The sequence below is a fragment of the Scyliorhinus canicula genome, chromosome 8 (assembly GCF_902713615.1).
Source record: "Scyliorhinus canicula chromosome 8, sScyCan1.1, whole genome shotgun sequence".
In the NCBI taxonomy this organism is placed as follows: Eukaryota; Metazoa; Chordata; class Chondrichthyes; order Carcharhiniformes; family Scyliorhinidae; genus Scyliorhinus; species Scyliorhinus canicula.
In genome coordinates, this window is record NC_052153.1 from 102,038,043 (window position 1) to 102,058,669 (window position 20,627).

The 20,627-nt window shown below is 45.0% G+C and overlaps 1 protein-coding gene across 2 annotated transcripts in view; it reads left to right on the plus strand.

Annotated features, from left to right (window-relative positions):
- Positions 1–20,627, plus strand: part of LOC119970416 (centrosomal protein of 120 kDa) — a 121,553-nt gene that overhangs the window by 91,862 nt on the left and 9,064 nt on the right. For both annotated transcript variants that reach the window (XM_038805006.1, XM_038805007.1), the window contains 3 exons: positions 586–747; positions 7,183–7,305; positions 13,567–13,665. In XM_038805006.1, coding sequence (XP_038660934.1) covers positions 586–747; positions 7,183–7,305; positions 13,567–13,665 — 384 coding nt within the window. The remainder of the gene's footprint in view (positions 1–585; positions 748–7,182; positions 7,306–13,566; positions 13,666–20,627) is intronic.

Here is a 20,627-nt window from a genome sequence, read left to right on the forward strand (position 1 = left end):
ATACTCACCATGTGGATGCGCTCATGCGCTCTGGAGTTTCCCTTTATCTAGCATCATCCAAGATGGCTGCCATTACCATTCACTCCATGTGGATGTGCCCCTGCACTCCTGGGTTTCACTTTGTTGTGGTTTGCCAAGTTGGGTATTCATGGCGTTGTTTTTTTCGCTGCCACCATGTGCAACCTATCGTAGCCAGCATTCTACCCACCTCCCACCCAGGCATTCCGTTCCTGTCGGGGACACTATTTCCAAGTTCCCTTCGAAGTAGTGCATCATGTTGACTTGAAAATATATTGCAGTTCCTTCATCATAGCTGGGTAGGAATGATGTCATTTTCTGCCGAACAGCTCTGTGGAAAGTACCTCCATTACAAGGACTGCAGTGGTTGAAGAAGATGGCTTACCACCACCATTTCAAGGGCATTTGATGTGGACAGTAAATGCAAGTCTTTCAACTGTACCCCCATCCTGTAAATGAATTAACAAAAATAGTTACTGCATCGTAAATGTTTTATGATCTTGATTGGCATCTTGTGTTTATCTGAGAGTTTTCAGAATAATAAAAATAAAGTTATCCTGTGTAAAGCTCCAGAGGCTGAGGAAAGAGTTACAAGATGATCATGATCGAGGCGTGCGAGAAATGCAAGAGACCACAAGGCGCTGTACTGAGGATTCTGTCCATCAAGTGGAATTGGAAAAGTTAAAGTTGAATCAGTTAGAACAAGATAAGTTACGCTTACAGCAACAGGTAAGGAGAATGATGCTCATCAAAGACAAAATTACTTTTTGAAGGGGATAGTAATTCTTTGTAATCTATTCATTCTTGTTTATTATGTTTTCCATCCTGTCAATTAGCACAGGGCTAAATCGTTGGCTTTGAAAGCAGGCCAGCAGCACGGTTCGATTCCCGTAACAGCCTCCCCGAACAGGCGCGGGAATGTGGCGACTAGGGGCTTTTCACAGTAACTTCATTTGAAGCCTACTCGTGACAATAAGCGATTTTCATTTTCATTGTGCACACAATTTGAGTTTTATCATACTTGTCGGTAATATTAGTAATGGTAAATATTCTTTTTGGCGTTTTGCACTTTTAAATTGTATTACTATTATTTTTGACTTCATTTATCTGGATCTCCCTGAAAGGTTTCAGTTGCATATCAGCTGATCTTGCAGCTTGGTGTCAGCATGATGGTGGGTGTGATATTCTAGCCTCGCAGCCACCGGTATCATCCAGTCCCGCCAAAAGTCAACGGGCTTTTAGCTCAGCCTCCGTATTCCCCACGGCAGTCCCCGCCATGGCGGGTTTGGAAAATCCTGGCCGGTGTAAGATGTTCACTGTCTGATCTTCCCCAGGATTTTCTCCTCTTGGATGAACATTAAAGTTTCGGAAACCAGAGGACAGAGAAACTATTCCCAGGTTGTTCGTTTAGACACATTCAAAAATATTGAGATTATTTTATCCGATCTTCAAGTCAGAACATATTTGTACAGTTTTACCCAGTGAAGACATCTTTTGGAAGTTCAATATCGTTTTGGCTTGGGAGGTAGAAGAATCTGGATTCAATTCCCATTCCATGATGTGAACACACAACCTGGGATCCTAGCTCATTGCAATACTGAGAAAGTACAAAATTGTCATGGCTTTCGTTGTCAATGTCTGCCTGAGGGTGTGCCTGCTCGGGTAAAAATTTAAGACCTTATGCCGCAATTACAAGAGCAAAGATGTTTAGATGTCCGAGTGCACCGAACTTCTGAAAGAGCACCCTATCTAGACCCACTCCCCATCCACGTAGCCCCATATCCCCACCTAGTCTGCACATCTTTGGACTTTGGGAGGAAACTGGAGCTCCATGCAAACTCCACACAGTCACCCAAAACCAGAATTGAACCCTGGTCCCTGGTGCTGTGAGGCACCAGTGCTACCCAATGTGCTGCTGTCATAGGAGTCTCCGTGAGTTGCTGCAGTGCATCTTTAGATGGTACAGACTGCTGCCATTCTATGTCCGTGGTGGAGGGAGTGAATGTTTAAAGTTATGGATAAGATGCCAGTCAAGTGGGCTTTGTCCTGGGTATGAGCTTCTTTGGTGTTGATGGAGCTGCACAGACAAGTGGATGATATTCCATCACGTCCCTGGCTTGTGTCTTGTAGATGGTGCACAGACTTTGGGGAGTTGGGAGGGAGTTCCTCTAAGCAATATTTCTAGTCTCTGACCTGCTCTCATAGCGTAATTTTATGAATGACTGGTCCAGTTCAGTTTCTGGACAATAGTAATCCCTAGGATGTTGATAGTAGGGATTCAGTGAGGCAGTGCCATTGAATATGAAGGGGCAATGGTCAGATTCTCCTTTGTTGGAGATGGTCATTAGCTGATATCTGTGTCACGTGAATGTTACTTGCCACAGTAGCATCTGGTTCATTAATGTCTTTCAGGGATGAAAATTTGCTGTCCTTAATTGGTCTGACATACATGTGACTTCAGACTCACAGCAATGTGGTTGACTCTTAAATGTCTCCTGAAATAACCGAGCAAGTCACTCAGTTGTGGGATCACTAAATCACTACAAAGTCAAAAAGGAATGAAACCAGATGGACCACCACAGTATTGACCGAGGCACCCAAAATTACAACTGCACATCCAGCTACATGGACCTGCAATGTCTTTCTCACTATCATGTTGAAACTTGTGCCAGAATTGGGAGAGCTGTCCACAGACTTGTCAAGCAACGGGACGTTGTCACCCTCACCGAATCATACCTACAAATCATGCCCTAGACATCACCATGCCATCCCTGGGTATGTCCTGTCCAACTTACAAGGCAGACCCACCAGAGGTGGAGCCACTGTCTTGAACATTGACTGTGGACTCCATGATGTCTTATGGCATAAAGTCCAACTTGGGCAAGGAATTGCTTGCTGATTACCACCTGCAGTCCTCCGTCAGTTGATTAATCTGTATTCCTCCATGTTGAAGACCAATTAGAGAAGCACTGAGCATGGCAACGGCAACGAATGTACTCTAGGTGTGGGACTTCATGGACAGGATTCTTCGGAAACCGGCGGGGCGGGCAACTCCGGCGCGAAGGAGTGGGGTGAACCACTCCGGCGTCGGGCAGCGCCGAAGGTGCGGAATCTGCCGCACCTTCAGGGACTAGGCCGGTGCCAGAGTGGTTTGCGCCGGCCGGCGCGGAAGGGGCTTGGCGCCATGCCAACCAGCACCGAAGGGCTTCCGCTGGCTGGCGCGAGTTGGCGCATGCGTGGGTGCGCCAGCTTATGCTGTCGTCATTCCAGCACATGCGTGGGGGGGTTCATCACAGCACTGGCCATCGCGGACCATTACACCGGCCGGCGCAAAGGAATAGAGTGCCCCCACGGCAGAGGCCCGCCCACGGATCGGTGGGCTCCGATTGCGAGCCAGGCCACCATGGAAGCACCCCCCGGGGCCAGATCCCCCCGCGTCCCCCGGAGGCCGCCCGTGGAGCCAGGTCCCGCCAGTAAGTACTTGTCATAACATACGCCTGTGGGACCCGCCGAAAACAGACGGCCACTCGCCCCATCGCAGGCCGGAGAATCGCCGGGGGGGGGGCCGCTGCCAAAGGCCCCCAACCGGTGCGGCGCGATTCCCGCCCCCGCCCAATCCCCGGCGCCGGAGAATTTGGCAGCCGGCGGGGGTGGGATTCACGCCACCCTCTCGCCGATTCTCCGACCCGGCGGGGGGGCAGGTGGGCGGAGAATCCCGCCCCATGTCTTCATCAAGAGTGGCTCGATAGCACGAAGACTGACTTAACTGTTTTGGCGGCACGGTAGCACAGTGGTTAGTACTCTCGCTTCACAGCAACAAGGTCCCAGGTTCGAGTCCAAGCTTGGTTCATTGTCTGTGGAGTCTGCACGTTCTCCCTGTGTCTGTGTGTGTTTCCTCCGGATGCTCTGTTTTCCTCCCACAAGTCCCGAAACGCGCGCTGTTAGGTGAATTGGACATTCTGAATTCTCCCTCTTCTGTACCCAGAAAGATGCCGGAGTGTGGCGATTAGGGGCTTTTCACAGTATCTTCATTGCAGTGTTAATGTAAGCCTACCTGTGACAATAAAGATTATTATTATTATTAGACTGGGTCTCAACAGATGGTGAGAGAACCATCAAGCGGAAAAAGCCTCCATGATCTCTTCCTCACCAATCCACTTGTCACAGATGCATCTGTCCATACCAGTATCGATAAGAGTGAACACCGCACAATCCTTGTGGCAACAGAGCCCTATCTTCACATTGAGTGTACCCTCCATCATGTGTGCAACGATCACCATGCTAAATAGGATAACTTTGAAACTGAAGTGCTCACTTTGCCTGGTCCATTGAACTGCAGCAGGAACCATTCAAAGATGTGATTTTTAAATTGATAACTTCAGATGTTTCCGCCAGGGCTACACGAATAGTCACTCTTAAAAAGTTCGACTCGTTGAACTTCTGGGTAACTTTCTTAAACACCCAGACTGATCCCCACAGGGTACTCCTCCCACACCCCCAACCCCCTCCGCCTTCATAGGACTCTCCACAATTTGGGGGCCTGACCTGACCCTGACCACCACCACTGCACCCCCAAAATCCTATCTACTTAGACACTTAACTTCTGCTTCCTGGATGTTTTCATTCTGATCTTTAAACTTACCGGCCTAGCAGCAAAAAGGGCGTGACCTCCTTCATTCTGATTCTCTTAGACTTTGGCGCTGCGCCAAAGTGGCACTGGGCCAAAGCTGTGCTGCCTGGATCTCACCCGACCTGAGTCAGAATGTGGGGTTAGACAAAAGTGGCACAACTAAGTGAGAATGGACTGGCAGTCGAATGATTATTGACATTCTGCACAAGTTACGGGCCAGTATGTGATGGACAGAGCTCAGCGATCCCACAACCAGTGGATCAGATAAAAGCTTTGTTGTCCTGCCCCATCCAGCTGTGACTGGTGTGGGACAATTAAACAATCAACCAGAGGAGGAGACTGCTTAAATATCCCCAACCTCGATTCAAGAGCCCATCACACTAGTGTTAAAGATAGCTGAAGCATCTAGAATTATCTTTTGCCAGATGTGCTAGATGGATGATCCACATCGGCCAATTCTTGAGCTTCCGAGCATTACAGGCCCCAGTATTCCACGTGATAGCAAGACACAGCTGAAGGCACTGGATGCTCCGAACAACATTCCAGTAATTGTACTGAAGATGTGCTCCAGAACCAGCCACCCCCAAGCCAAGCTGTTCCAGCACAGCTACAATGCTGACATTTACATGGCAATGAGGAAAATTCCCTAGGTTTGTCCTGTTCACAAAAAACAGGACAAACCCAACCGTGCCTTGAGTCTACATTCTATTATCAGGAAAATGATGGAAGGTGTCATCGACAGTGCTATAAAGCAGCAATTGCATAGCAATAATCTGCTCACTGATGCTTAGTTTGTGTTCTGCCATGGCCACTCAGCTCCTGGCCTCATACAGTCTTGGACAAAAGGACTGAACATGTGAGGTGAGAGGAACTGCCTTCTCATTGACCTTCCCTCCATAATTAGGTCAGGAATGGGATGTTCACTGATGATTGCACAATGCTGAGTACCACTCACAGCTCCTCACATACTGAAGCAGTCCACGTCTGTTTCAGCAAGACCAGGACAACATTCAGGCTTGGGCTAATAAGCGGCAATTAACATCTGTGCTGCGCATATGCCAGGTGTGACCATCTCCAAAAAGAGAGTCCCTTGACATTTAATGGGGTTACCATTGCTGAATTCCCGAAATAGCAACATCCTGTGGGTTATCGTTGACCAAAAAATAAACCTAAACATCCATAGAAACACTGGCTGCAAGGGCAGGTCAGAGGCTAAGAATTCAGTGGCAAGTTATACCTCCTGGACTCCCAAAAGTCTGCCCACTGTCTAGAAGGCACAAGCCGGGAGTGTGATGGAATACTCTCCACTTATGTGGGTGAGTGGCGCTTCGACAACACTGGAGGAGCTCAATACCATCAAGCAGTCCACTTGATTGGCATTGCATCCACCTTAAGCATTCACTTCCACCACCACCGATGCACAGTGGCATCTGTGTGTACCGTCTACAAGATACTGCAGTAAATCACCAAAGTTCCTTTGACAGCATCGTTGTGACTTCTACCACCTATAAGGACAAGAGCAGCAAATGTATGGAAATACCACCATCTGCTAGTTTATCTCCCAAGTCGCACACCTTTCGGACTTCGAACCATATTGCCGTTCCTTCGCTGTCACTGGGCCAACATTCTGGAACTCCCTTCCTAACGGTATTGCATGTGTTCCTGTACCACATGGACTGCAGCAGTTCAAGAAGGTTACTCCCCATCTCTTTCTCAAGCGCAATTAGGGATGGGCAACAATAGGCCAGCAATGCTCATCACCTGTGAAAATACATTTTAAAGAATTAAATAGAATTGTGCTGCATATATTTGGGTCACATGCAAACCATGATACATTTTCAGACGATTATTGTTTCAGATTGTATTCAGATCCATTTCAATTTTAATTTCAAAGTTTTTTCAGCAACTTCGATTTTTATCTTTGCACTCTGCATTAATTTCAATTTTACTTTTAACTACCATCAAGAGTTCAAAAACAGGCTATCTTTCTGGAATTGATTGTGTATATTATAAAGTCAAAGGTGTTTAACTTTAAGCCATGAATCAATATAATACTCATGCTTTTCTTAAATTATTGTTGAACTGTTGGCTGAAGAATAGTTTTTCATTTTCCCAGAAGAGTAGAATTCTAAAATCTGTGTTCACAATATATCAGAGTCCGTTTGATTAAGTTACACTTGTATAGTATAAATGATCAAAAATGACAGTAATATTGTGTAAACGAACAAAGTGGGAACTGAATAGATGGATAAATAATGATCTGCTGTAGAAGAATTAGTTAGTTATGTGTTGCTGCTTTGTATCCTAGCTGGCACTGTCAGCAGGATGTAAACAATGAAATTATTCATCCATTTTTAAACCAGAGCTTGATCAGTTTTCAGATGTCTTGCTGTTAGTCTGCCTGTACTTCAGTTGCGTTAAAAGTCCATTTATTTTGAATGTGAATTTTTAGAGTGTCTGTTTAGTGTCTAAAGGATAAGCTGACTTCCTTTAGTTTCTTGAAAGTTTTATTTTCTTTCATGAATTCTATCTAGCTCCATGAAGCAGAACAGAAATACAGACTACTTGAAAAAGAATTTCATCAGTACAAGGAGCAGCAGAGCAGCAAACCTGAAATTCGACTTCAGTCAGAGATCAATCTTTTAACTCTTGAAAAGGTAGAATGCACTTCGATATCTACAATACGTTATGGCTTTGTTTGTTTTGTTCGCAGACTGAAGTTAGGAAATGTGTATAACAAGCCATATTTCTGTGCCTTTTTATTGGGAGTGATTAACTTAAACTTCAAAATCTCCTCCTTTTGGATGTTCAAAATTACTCTTGCAAAATATAGTTTTTGGTGAGATGCTAGAACGAACAATAACTGACATTTAGTGATTTCATCGTTAGTCATTACATTTTATGTCCCTGGAGTATAATATCCAGACAAGTTGATGTAAATTTTTACTGATAAAATTTTAAAAATCCATCCATGGGGATAAATGGAAGGATGCTGATTTCAATCTACAATGAGCATTTAAAATAGTTGTTTAATTTTCAATGATAACATGAAACTTGAATCATGAAACCTTGTTGTTCTTGAAATCATTGCAATATGTTTCGGGTGTAGGTTATTCACAAGTATCAGATTTTCAAAGCTGATAATGTAAGAAAACTGATGTAGGTATTTTTTCTCAAGTGGCTGTAATTTAACAGTGACTCAGTGTGGTGTGTTAGGTTTTTGTTTACATTTCAATATATTTTTCAGATTAGATAAATTGTGACACTGTCTCAGTGAGCCACAACATTTGTTTTATTAAATATATTTTGCATCTGCCACTTGTATGACATGCCTGTGGAATATGGGAAGACATCCTGCTTATCCAAAATGGAATGAAGCAGCTGATTGTTAATTGTAAAAAGGCGTGAAATTTGAGGCAATTCAAAGATGCAGTGTCGAGAAGATGCAGTGTTAAAAAAATGCACCTTCATAAAGACACAGATCATATCCCTTAAAACAAAAATGTGGTGAAGTGTTTAGATACCAGGATAGTTTCCATTCCACTACATCCACTCCTACCATTTTAAGGACTTACATCATGGAAATGTCCTGTATCTGTCCTATTTGTTCAGGAGACATCATTGATTCATTTACCAAAGTTATTAGCCTCTTTTCTACAAATGTTTGTTTTATATATATAAATAATTTGGAGGAAAATGTAACTGGTCTGATCAGTAAGTTTGCAAACAACACAAAGGTTGATGGAATTGCAGACAGCGATGAGGACTGTCGGAGGAAACAGCAGGAGATCGCTTGGAGACTTGGATGATAGATGGCAGACGGAGTTTAATCCGGACAAGTGCGGGATAATGCATTTTGGAAGGTGTAATACAGGTGGGAAATGTACAACAAATGACAGAACCCTTAAGAGTATTGACAGGCAGAGGGATCTGGGTGTACAAATCCACAGATCACTGAAAGTGACAACACAGGTGGAGAAGAAGTCAAGGAAGCTTATGGCATGCTTGCCTTCTTTAGCTGGGGCATTTGAGTATAAACATTGGCAAGTCATGAGTAGGCACTTGGAATATAGTGTTCAATTCTGGTTGCCGCACTCACAGAAGGTTGTGGAAGCTTTGGGGAGGGTATAGAAGAGGTTTACCAGGATGTCACTGGTATGGAGGGCATTCGCTATGAGGAGAGGTCGGATAAATTTGGTTTGTTCTCACTGGAATGGCGGAGGGCAGGGGCAAATTATGAGGGGTATGGACAGACTGGCTAGTCAGAAGCTTTTTCCCAGGGTGGAAGTCAATTTCTAAGGGACATAAGCTTAAGGTGCAAGGGGTAAAGCTCAGAGGAGATGGGCAAGGAAGCTTTTTACAGAGAGGGTAGTGGGTGCCTGAAACTCGCTGCCGGAGGAGGTGGTGGAAGCAGGGACGATAGTGACGTTTCAGAGATGTCTTGACAAATATATGAATAGGAAGAGAATAGATGGATACAGACCTGGACATGAGGAAGGCTTTCGGTTAGACAAGGCAGCATGGCCAGCGCAGCCTTGGAGGGCTGACGGGCCTAATCCTGTGCTGTATTTTTCTTTGTCTAACCTAGGTTGTAGGCTTTGCTCTTAACCAATCGCTCCAGTTGACTCAATCTTTTTGGGATTGTACTCGTGTGAAATTCTTCTCCAATGCTGTTCGTTGTTTTATTTTTCAATGTGATCAGTCTTTCTGATAGTGAGAAGGCTGCATATTTTCCACCATGTTCAGAATCATGCAAAGTAGTCGGAAAGGTCTAGTATAACTCTGGACACAGGTTATGTTCTGACCAGAAAGCATATGAAGAAGAAGATTAAATAGGGCCTGAACAATTTCCTCACCATTTCAACTTGATGCTGAAATAAGGTGCACCAAAGCCATCATTTTGGATAATGGTTGCCCTGAACATTTTGCAGTGTGTATTTTGCAAACTCATGATCGGGCCCAAGGCTATCACATTTGGCTCTGAAAAGTGCTCAGTCTATCTCTAATTACCTTATTTCAAAAGTGTTAACAACAGCTGAAGCTACACAAAAAGTATTCGCCCCTTCTTTGTTCTTGTTCTTTGTTCTAACAGGATGTTGCAATTTAGCCAAAAAGGCGTTCTGCCTATCACACAAATGAGCAATGTATTATATTTCCCTTAAAAGCCCTGCCTGCGGGGTCTCTGCATGCCTCCTATCGATCTCCTTTACCAGTTGGTCCATCTCTGCACTGTCCACCTTGCCCCTATGGGCCCATATCGAGATCAGCTCCCCTCTGACCACCACCTTCAGTGCTTCCCAGACCACCGCTGCTGAAATTTCCCCCATGTCGTTGACCTGCAGGTAGTTCTGAATACATTTCCTCAGCCGCTCGCACACCCTTCATCAGCCAAAAGTCCCACATCTAACCTCCATTGCGGGCGCTGGTTACTGTCTTTACTAACCTGCAGGTCAACCAATGTGGAGCATGGTCTGAGATTGTGATCACTGAGTACCCCGTGTCCACCAACCCTGCCACTAAGGCCCTGCTCAAAATAAAGAAATAAATCCGGGAGTACACGTTATGCACGTGAGAGTAGAAGGAGAACTCATTCACCCTCACCTGCTCAATTCTCCATGGAGCCCTTTTAGTTCCTTTGCCATTGCTGGCACCCTGCCCGTTTTCGAGCTTGACTGGTCCAAGCCAGGGTTAATAACTGTGTTGAAGTCCCCTCCCAATCCATGCTCCGCGCCTCCACCGGTCCGCCCCCAGGCAGACTCTGCCCCCAACCTCCTCTCTGTCCCTTAGCCCAAGTCCCTCCCTCGTCAGCAGAACATGTACCCCCCCCCCCCCCCCTCCCCCAGTAACAACACTCTGTAACCCAACCCCTTTAATAAACCGAACATATGCACACACCCCACTGCGCTTCCGTGAGCTAGTCCGCCCAGCTAGCTTTGTGCTCCCCATCCCTGGCGACGAATAGCCTCCCACCTATTGGTCCCCCCCTGCTCATACAAACACTCCAACATCAAACAATCCCCACACAATTGCCCGACAGAAAAACACCAAGATCTAAACAAGCACACCTCCATCCCCCAACAGTGCAAACGAAAACCTAACTCACTCAGCTCTACCGCTGGTCCCAAATCAATGCAAAAGACAAGCAAAAAAAAACATAAGCATTGCAGCAAAGTTCAAAAGTTCTCAGTCCGCCACCAGTGCTTTCCTTTTCGCGAAGTCCAGCACGTCCTCAGGCGACTCGAAATAAAAGTGCTGTTCTTCGTGCGTGACCCAGAGACGTGCGGAATACAACAATCCGAACTTCAACTTTTGCTTCAAAAGGATCGACCTAACCTGGTTGAAGCCTGCTGTTCACCTGGCCACCTCCACACTCTGGTCTTGATAAACTCACAGGATACTGTTGTCCCACTTACAGCTCTGTGTCTGCTTGGCCCACTGTAGAATGCGCTCCTTATCCAAGTACAAGTACCTTTGGAATCTGACCACCATTGCCCTTGGGGGGGGGGATCTCCCATTCGCGGCTTCCTCGCGAGCGCTCTATGAGCCCTGTCCACCTCCAAGGGTCGGGAGAATGTCCCCTCCCCCAGCAGCTTCTCAAACATACCCGCTATGTATGCCTCAGCATCCGCTCCTTCGGACCTCTCCGGGAGCCCAACGATTCTCAAGTTCTGCCGCGGGACCTATTCTCTCGGTCCTCCACCTTCTCCAGGAGCCTTTTCTGCTGGTCTCTCAGCATCTCCACCTCCAGCTCCACCGCAGTTTGATGTTCCTCCTGCTCAGCCAGCGCCTTCTCTACTTTCTGGATCGCCCGATCTTGGGCGTCCAATCTAAGCTCCAGCCGCTCAATTGACTCTTTTATCGGGTCCAAGCGGTCCCGTTTCTACTTGGCAAAGACTTCCTGAATAACTTGCATCAGCTGCTCCGTTGACCGCTAGGTCGACAAACCAGAGGTCCAGTCCTCCGCCATGCTGTCTGCTGCTGCAGCTTCAGCCAAAGCCTTCTCTGTCTTTCTGCTTCTGCCTTTACGAGCACTTCTAGTCCTTCTCTCCATGCACCAATGTGGGAATTCAGTACACAATTGCCTCTGTCATCAGTTTTACAATTCAAGTCAAGTAGAAAATCGGAGGAAAAGGTCCAAAAGTCCAACCAGAGAGGGAGTCACCAAATGTGCGACTTACTCCTTCATAGCTGCCACGAGAAGTCCCATAGCACCAGAAGTACCATTCCAACCACTCTTAACATTCCAATCTGTAATTATCTTGCTGTGCATCTCTCCTATATATGCTGTGATTGTGAATCTGCCTCCACTTCACCTGATGAAGGAGCTCCGAAAGCTCGTGATACAAAACAAACCTGTTGGACTTTAACCTGGTGTTGTAAGACTTCTTATTGTGGCCACCCCCAGTCCAACACTGGCATCTCCACATCATAAAAATTGAAGACTGAACTCCAGAGTATCTAAGCGAAATAGTGAGGGAAATCTGAGCAAATTATAAGTATTTCCCTTTATGCTCTCCTTTCGTTATGCCCTGTATAGACTCATTGAAAATGTGTGTTAACTTCTTCCAGTTATAAAATTTTGACTAAGAATTAAAATTTCCTAGTTTTAGAAGGGTATTTTATGCTTCAAACCATTACATTTTATTTTTATATTTGCTTTTTGCTTTCTGAGACAGTGTAATTGTGTTGCATATTTTACCAAGCGATATTGTAACTCTTCAACATAGCGATTAAGAAAACTAAGTGAATTGTTGTTTCATCAGTGCTTAAATTTTATTCAATTTACTCCAGCAATAACCTATCAATATCAGCCATGGTTATTTATGGTGGTGGGGAAGAGCCTCAAAAGAAAGACCTGAATTGTTTTCTCTCTGCACATTGAATTGTTCTCTGAACTAGTCTTTTACTACTTCCACCTTGTACCGATAATTGTGATCCTGATGACTTCCAATTAATAGCTATCTTTGCAACATAAGTAGCATGTGTAAATATTTGGATATGCATCAAGCAATATATTTGTGGGTTTGATTTTATTCAATTTCTGAGCAAACTGATGAAAAGGAATCTACTTAGCCTTTTTTTGGCTTCAGTTGCAGTATAGCAATAATAACTTATCATTTAATCACTTATTTCGATCCATTTTTAACCCAATAATATCTCCAAGATGAGAATGAAGAAAAAGCTAGTCACTGGACCATCACAACATTTATTCATCACTGAGCTGTTCTCTCTTCCCCCCCACTCCCCCCCCGCGCCCCCCCCCCCAACTTGATGTATGTCGAGGAACAGAGTTGGAGTTGGTTAGTTCAGTTGGCTCGACGGCTGGTTTGTGATGCGGAGTGATGCCAACAGCGGGTTCAATTACCGAACCAGCTGAGGTTATTCTCATCCTTTAGGTGTATGACTCTCAGGTTAAATCAGTACCAGTCAGCTCTCAAAAGGGAGAGCAGCCTGTGGTCCTCTGGGATTGTGGCAACCTTTACAAGTCCAGGAACCCCAGCCTTGATAAATTCAAAATTTTGCAATCCCCTTCCACTTTCTGTTGAAGTCCCCATTTTAGCAGATTTCTAATAGTTTGTTTTTCCGACTTCATATGCTCGTGAAATAAAGTACTGCTCATAGAACATTAATAGTTGTGCCCTCTAAGTTTAAATACATCTGATTATATTATAGTTGCTTCACTAACTAAAATGTTTATTTCAGCTGTCTGAAGTTAACAAAAAGTTTATTACTTCTGAAGTGGATGCTATCCAAAAGTAGGTTTAAAAAATAAATTCACCCCATTTAAGCCAGAATTCTGATTCTCTCAAAATATTTATGTGGAATATTAAGATCTCCTTCCTGAATACTGAATAGTTTTTTTTAGTGCTAACACAACATCGGCTTTATGGTTGCAACCTTTTGACCCTTTTTATTAGGTGGAATTTGAGAGGAAATTGGAATCGGCCACTAAATCCAAGTTGCATTACAAGCAGCAGTGGGGGCGAGCTCTGAAAGAATTAGCACGACTAAAACAGGTAAAGTACATCCTTGTCCTATCAAAGGTGACAGATGTCAACTGCAGCTTGAGTGACCACTTCAAAGTTCCATATTTCAAAGCAAAAAAGGTTCATTTGAATCGGGATAGTTGCCACCAAAATTGTTCGAATAGCTTTTGTAGTAACATCATTTATCGTTATAAATAGCTGTATCTGCATTCCCCTTGAGTTTTGATAATTCATTTGTTGCTGTACAGTGCCACTAGATGGCTCTGCAGAGCAAGTTTCTGAAGTGTCTCCCCTGACATTGTCACCATCTTGTTCATAAAACAAAATCAATAGACCATGGTAATACTGCAGACAGTACATTAGCATACATTATCTGGATGGTTGTTTGACATTTTTTGGATAAAGACCCACAAACCCTGCATCTATTGTCTCATTTTCTTTGAATAAGAGGATTTATTCAGCTGCAGGAATCCCACTTGGCTTGTGCTCGCAAAAGTTCCATAAATCGTATTTTACTTTTTTTAGAAAAACAATGTCAAAACATGACTAGCCTTTTTGTCTCCCTACAAACCATTATGTTCTTACTGAATCATGGTAGGTCCGAAATCTCAGCCCATGTCCTCGCTCCCAAATCTTTGTGGCGTTCTGTCAAAACATTTCCATAAACTATTGCACGCCGAAGAAATATCAAAACTCCCTAATAAAATTTTAATGACAATATCCAGCTGCGGCATACTTGAGATTTAATATGATTATCTTTTGAGGTTTTTTCGTATCAGACCATTAATGTTCTGAAGGCATACTTGTTCTAACTGCAAATTTGAAATAATAATTCGGACCACAAGTTATGTTTTGTGCTGGTTAAGCAGTCTATGTTCATTTTTTGTGTTAATATTGTTATTCCTGGAGTCCATTTTAAAAAATGTTCACAAGTGGCAATTTCTGAAAGGTAAAGATATTCCTTCCTGGCAACTGAAATATCTTGTCTGTTCTTAAGCACCCCACACCTCCCTAGTACTTCAGATTTTTCCACTCTAAACAATTTATTTGATTAATTTCTGAGAAATTTGGCCAACGATCTGTTGTAAGTTTCACTATAAAGTACTATATGGTTCAGTTTTATGTAAAACATTGTCTTGAAGTTATCCATGCTGTCCGATCCTCTTGACAACTTTGGGTTATTTTCAGAAAACTACTTTTGAGGTTTTCAGTTTCTGCCACAGGTTCTTTCTACATCTTACCAATTAGCATGCGGTGGCCAGTGATTGACCATTGTTTAGTCTAATGGCTACGTGTTTACGACTCTTCAGATTTATGTGCAGCCTTTCCAAGTAAAGATATTTATTTAATTGGGAGAAAAACCTCTTAACAGTGTCACCTGTGGGGAAGAATTTTATTTTTTAATCTATTTTTAAAAATAAATTAAGAGTACCTAATTCTTTTTTTTCCAATTAAGGGGCAATTTAGCGTGGCCAATCCAACTAACCTGCACATCTTTTTGGGTTGTGGGGGTGAGACCCACGCAAATAGGGAGAGAAGGTACAAACTCCACATGGACAGTAACCTGGGGCTAGGATCAAACCCGGGTCCTCGTCGCAGTGATGCAGCAGCGCTAGCCACCGTGCCACCCCTTTGTTTTTTAATCTAGTGACAGTTCTCTATTTTTCAATGTTGATATTACTTAACAAGCGAATGCGTTCAATGACTTCAAAACCTGGCGATGGACCATTTCAATAGCTAGTTTCCACCACTAAGCAGATGTCTTTCACCATCAGTTACATACCATTTTGGAATGAATAAAGCTGGATTATAAAAATGTAACCCCATATATTCAGGGTGATGCCTGTTGGTTGAAATCAGTGGGCGCAATTCACCCAAAAAATGACTAAGCGTCATTTTGAGCAAGATTTGCGACGTATTTGGTGCTGGCTGTAATGGCGCGATCAAGATCAGTATTCACCCCCACTTAGTGCAAAAAATTAGCCTCCATGTGAAACTCACCATGCCTGAATTCCCAGGCATCTGACTTACCTAACTGGCTTCTCAGCGGCTCACAGTTAACAAGGGGGAGCTGCATTTAAAGGGTCACCCAGCACTCACTCCCAGTCAAGCCAGGAGGATGGCAGCATCGAGACCTCCTTGCTTTGGGAATGCAGACCTAGCCAGTCTTCTGGATGCTGTGGATGAGAGGCGGGGCACCCTGTTCCCCTGAGTGGGGTGGGAGGCGAATCCCGGAAATCTGAGTCTCCTTCCCCCCACCCCACCCTCCCCTTTAAGGAGCGGGTACTAGAGATTGTGGGACTTCCCAAGAAGAGAGCAGTGACTGACAGCGAGGTCGGCCTGTGCTAGAGAATTGAGGATCCATTGCCCCTTCATCCAGGTGACCTGTCTCAACTAAGTTGTTGGTGTCCCACATAGTGGCTTTGGGACTCCTCCAATTGGCCTTACAGTTGCTGGAATGTCATTGACACCCCCTCCTGAATCTCATGGCTGTGGCCTATTGTTTGCATCAGTTCAGGGAGAACCTTGTCCAGTGACTCGACATGTGACTGGGACCCAGCTGTGCCCCCTGAGATCCAGCAGACATCCGACTGCTGTCTCCCTTGAATGTTCCAGCCTCCAGCTAATGTGCATCAGCAGCTGTGGTGCTCACCAGATCATGACCCAGAAGCCTGACTGCTAACGCCGCCCAAGGTGTGCATATTTGCAAAGGTGGGTGATAGCTGTGACGCATTTCCAGTGTCCTCTTCAGAGCCCTCTTGGGTGGCTGGGGCGGGGGGGCCTCATCAGATGGTGATCCTGAAAGACAATAGTCACTGGTTCAGTGAAAGGCAAGGATAACACTAGACGGGGGATCAAGAAGTGTGAGGAGTGGGCACTGGTGACATTGCTATCTGTAGCTAGGGAGAATGGCAAATCGTCACTTTAAAATATTCACGAGTCAACATTTCACACCTGAAACATGTAAAGCCCCTTTCATTTCATGGGCCTCATTGTATCTGGCCCCCGCCTCAGTCTCAGCCTTCCACACTGGCATCATCAACCATGATCTCAGCGGGTATCCCTTGTCCCCCACGTGACAACCCGTCATCCTGGGGTGGTCCTCGAAGCCACCAGGGATCCCCGGCTGGCCCAAGATGTAGCTGTCATGCACCCTCCCAAGATAGCATGCACAGATGTGCATGATCCTGAGGCAGTGGTCGCACACGATCTGAACATTCTGGGAGTGGAATCACTTCCTGTTAATATAGGGCACTCCCTGATGCCCTGGTCCTCATAAGGCAACATTCTTTCTATTGATGACCTGTGGGCCTCGAAATCCTGGCAGCGAATCCCAAAGCCTGGACATGTTGTGGGCCTGTTCCAGGTCAAAGGTGATGCAGTCGGATGCCCGGGTATACCGAGCAACTGTCACTTCCCTGATGCACCTGTGGGTTGATGATTGCAAAATGCACAGGTTGACCCCTGAAACGACACTGTGGCATAGAAATTAAGGGCATCCGTGACCTTCATGGCCACCGGGAACAGGTGCCCTCCTCCATGGGGTGCCGTGTTCGCGAGGATGTGGCATAGGTGCCGCACTCTCTCCCTGTTGAGACACAGTCTTTGAAGCATATGCTATCCGTTAGCTAATTGAACGACCATTGATTCCTATACACACTTGCATGCCGTCTGGCGCCCTTCACAGCCAGACTGACGGCCGGGTCTTGAGGGTGTGCAGTTGCCCTCTGCACATGTGGTACAGGCTCCAGCCTGCATTGGCTTCAATGCCCACTATGGCGTCTGTTCGCCTCGGTTATGATGGGCAGAAAAAGGACAACATTCGGGGGATCAATGGCAACGTTCATTTCTGTCTCTAGAAGGATTTGGATAAGGAGAGAGACTGACAATCAATTAGGTCTTCCATTCCGGGACCCTCCGATTTCCCAAGCCACCCCCACCCTTCCATGACTGGTAGACGTTCTTCATAGATCTTGTCCAGGTGGTGAGTGAGCGGAAGACCTGCGAGGTACTCACTATTAACTTCCTCACTCCACCTTAGTATCTTTTGCAACAGGTCCTCATTTTTGTAGAGGAATACTAAACAGCGCCCAAATGACTGCTTGCTTGGGCAGGGGAGGGGAGAACTGACTCCTAGGAGCCTGCTGCATTTGACTTTAATCTCGCTACTGAGATTGGAATTATTACAATCCCAGACCAGACCCCAACCGTGGCTAGGATACTGGACCAAAACCCCAATATTTTAGTTTTGTTTGTAAGACTGTGGAAAGAATGATTCACTCCAGAAGGCAACTCCTCTCTCCAAAGTTTCTCCACCAACCCTCGTTTTTTAAAATAAATTTAGAGTACTCGATTCTTTTTTTTTCCCAATTAAGGGCAATTTAACATGGCCAATTCACCTACGCTGCACATCTTTGGATTGAGGGGATGAGACCCACACAGACACGGGGAGAATGTACAACTCCACATGGACAGTGACCCGGAGCCGGAATCAAACCAGGGACCTCAGCGCATGAGGCAGCCGTGCTAACTACTACGCCAGCATGCCACCCTCTAAAAAAGGGTTTTAACCCTTCAATTGCCCACTATATTTATAATCCAATTTTCCTAACATCTTCCCCTCGTCACAGAATGAATGCAAATTAGGTTTAATCAGGTTCTCGCCATTTCTGGGCGAGATCCTGATCACACATTGAGAGTGGGCAGGGTGAGTAAGAAACTGTTTGGTGCCTGGTGCAAATTCTGTTTTTGGCAGCTACCAATATTTACCCCATGTATTGGGATCATTGCTGGGCTCAGCAGGGTGGTAAAATCACACCCAGTATTTTCTTTGTCTTATTCACTCCTCATTCTGTCTTGGTGAAATGTAGGATGTTCTGAAGTTGTGTCATACTTGAAGCATTTGATTTTTTGTTGGTTTCCAACAATCTTGCCAATTTGCGATTATTCTCAGTAATGGGTTACTGAATGTGATGATGTTAGTGTCTTGGTGTCTGTGTTGGTTGTTGTCATCATAATCAGCTTGCTGGATGTCTTGAAAGTTTGGATCTGTTGCACCATCCAACAATTTAACAGTTCCAATTGTCTCGTTGGTAGCTACTTGGCATTGATATTCAGCCATGTATTGATTTCTTGGCTTCATTGCTACTTGAGTTATTCAAGAACTGATTGAAGTCAGATCTGGCACAGAGGAAGATGGTTGAAGGTCAGTCATTTCAGTTCCAGGGCATCATCACAGGAGTTCCTCAGGGTAGTATCCGAGGCCCAACCAACTTTAGCTGCTTCATTAATGTTCTTCCTTCCATCATAAATTCAGAAGTGGGGATGTTCACTGAGGATTGCACAATTCAGCACCATTCGCGATTCCTCAGACACTGACGCAGTCCGTGTAAATGAAGGAAGACCTGGACAATATCTAGGCTTGTGTTAACAAATGGCAAGTAACATTCGTGCCACACAACATCCTGGGAGTTACCATTGACCAGGAACTGAGCTGGACTAGCCATATTAATAGTGTGGTTACGGACCAGGTCAGAGACTGGGAATTCTGTACCAAGTAGCTCCTCAGAGCCGGTCCACCATCCACAAGGTAAAAGTCAGGAGTGTAATGGAAACTCTCCGCTTGCCTGGATGAGTGCATCTCCAACAACACTGAAGAAGCTCTACACCATCCAGGACAAAGCAGCCCACTTGATTGCCATCCCTTGCACATACATTCACTCCCTCCACTATCAATGCACAGTAGCAGCTGTGTGTACCATCTACTAGATTCACAGCAGGAACTCACCAAGGCACCTTAGGAAGCACCTTCCAAACCCATGATTGCTACCACCTAGGAAGAGGACAGCAGGTACATGGGAACACCACCATCTGAAAGTTCACTTCCAAGGTTCTCACCACCCTGACTTGGAAGTATGTCGCCATTCCTTCACAGTCGCTGGGTCAAAATCCTGGAACTCCTTCCCTAACAGCACTGTGGATGTACCTACACTCAAGGTTCAAGAAGGCAGCTCATCACCAGCTCCAGGGCAATTTGGGAGGAGCAATAAATATTATAAAGTATTGTCCTGATTGTAATTCTCGGTTTAGATAATGGAAGTAGTATGGTTTGGGGAATTTTCCCAGGACAAGTGGAGACAACTAAATGAGGAATTTCAATTTTGGCTTTAAATACAGATCATTTGTTGATGTTGTTTCTTGTTGCCAGTGTCATGATAAGGAGATATTAAAAGTTCCAAATATCACCCCATCATGACACCAATGTTGAATCATAGAATCCTTACAGTCCAGAAGGAGGCCTTTGGCCCATCGAGTCTGCACCCACCCTCTGAAATAGCCCCACGCTACACAGGTCCAATCCGCCGCCCTATCCCTGCAATTCTACGAAGGGGCAATTTAGCATAACCAATCCACCAGTGCACATCTTTGGACTGTGGGAGGAAACCAGAGCACCCGGAGGAAACCCACACAGGCACGGGAAGAATGTGCAATGTTCACATAGTCACTCAAGGTTGGATGTAACCCAGGTCTCAGGCGCTATGAGGCAGCAGTGCTAACCACTGGGCCACCATGCAGCCCCTGTGGTACTAGTTACTCTGGTAGCATTTTGTAGCACCGGGCTGACTTGTCTGAAGTTATAGATTTGTTTATCAGTATGTCCTCCTTCACATAAAATCTTTAATAAAATTATGTAAATAGCATGTCAATGCCCTTTTATGTTGATTTGCAAGATTCCAAGCCGGTTCTTGAGAATTTTTCTAACCATCTATTGCAGATAGGGTGTTTGTATTTTCATTCATTTGGTGCCAAAGCTTCTTGGCCTGAGCTTGATTAACAGTACTGGATATAGTTCATCTTTAAAGTAATGAATATGACATGCTTTAATTGGATTCAGATATGCCATAAACTCTTTGCTGGATGAACCAAGTGTACGTGTCCTTGTCACGAGATCTGCTGTTGGCATTTCAGGCTTTCTTTCTTGCTCAGCAACT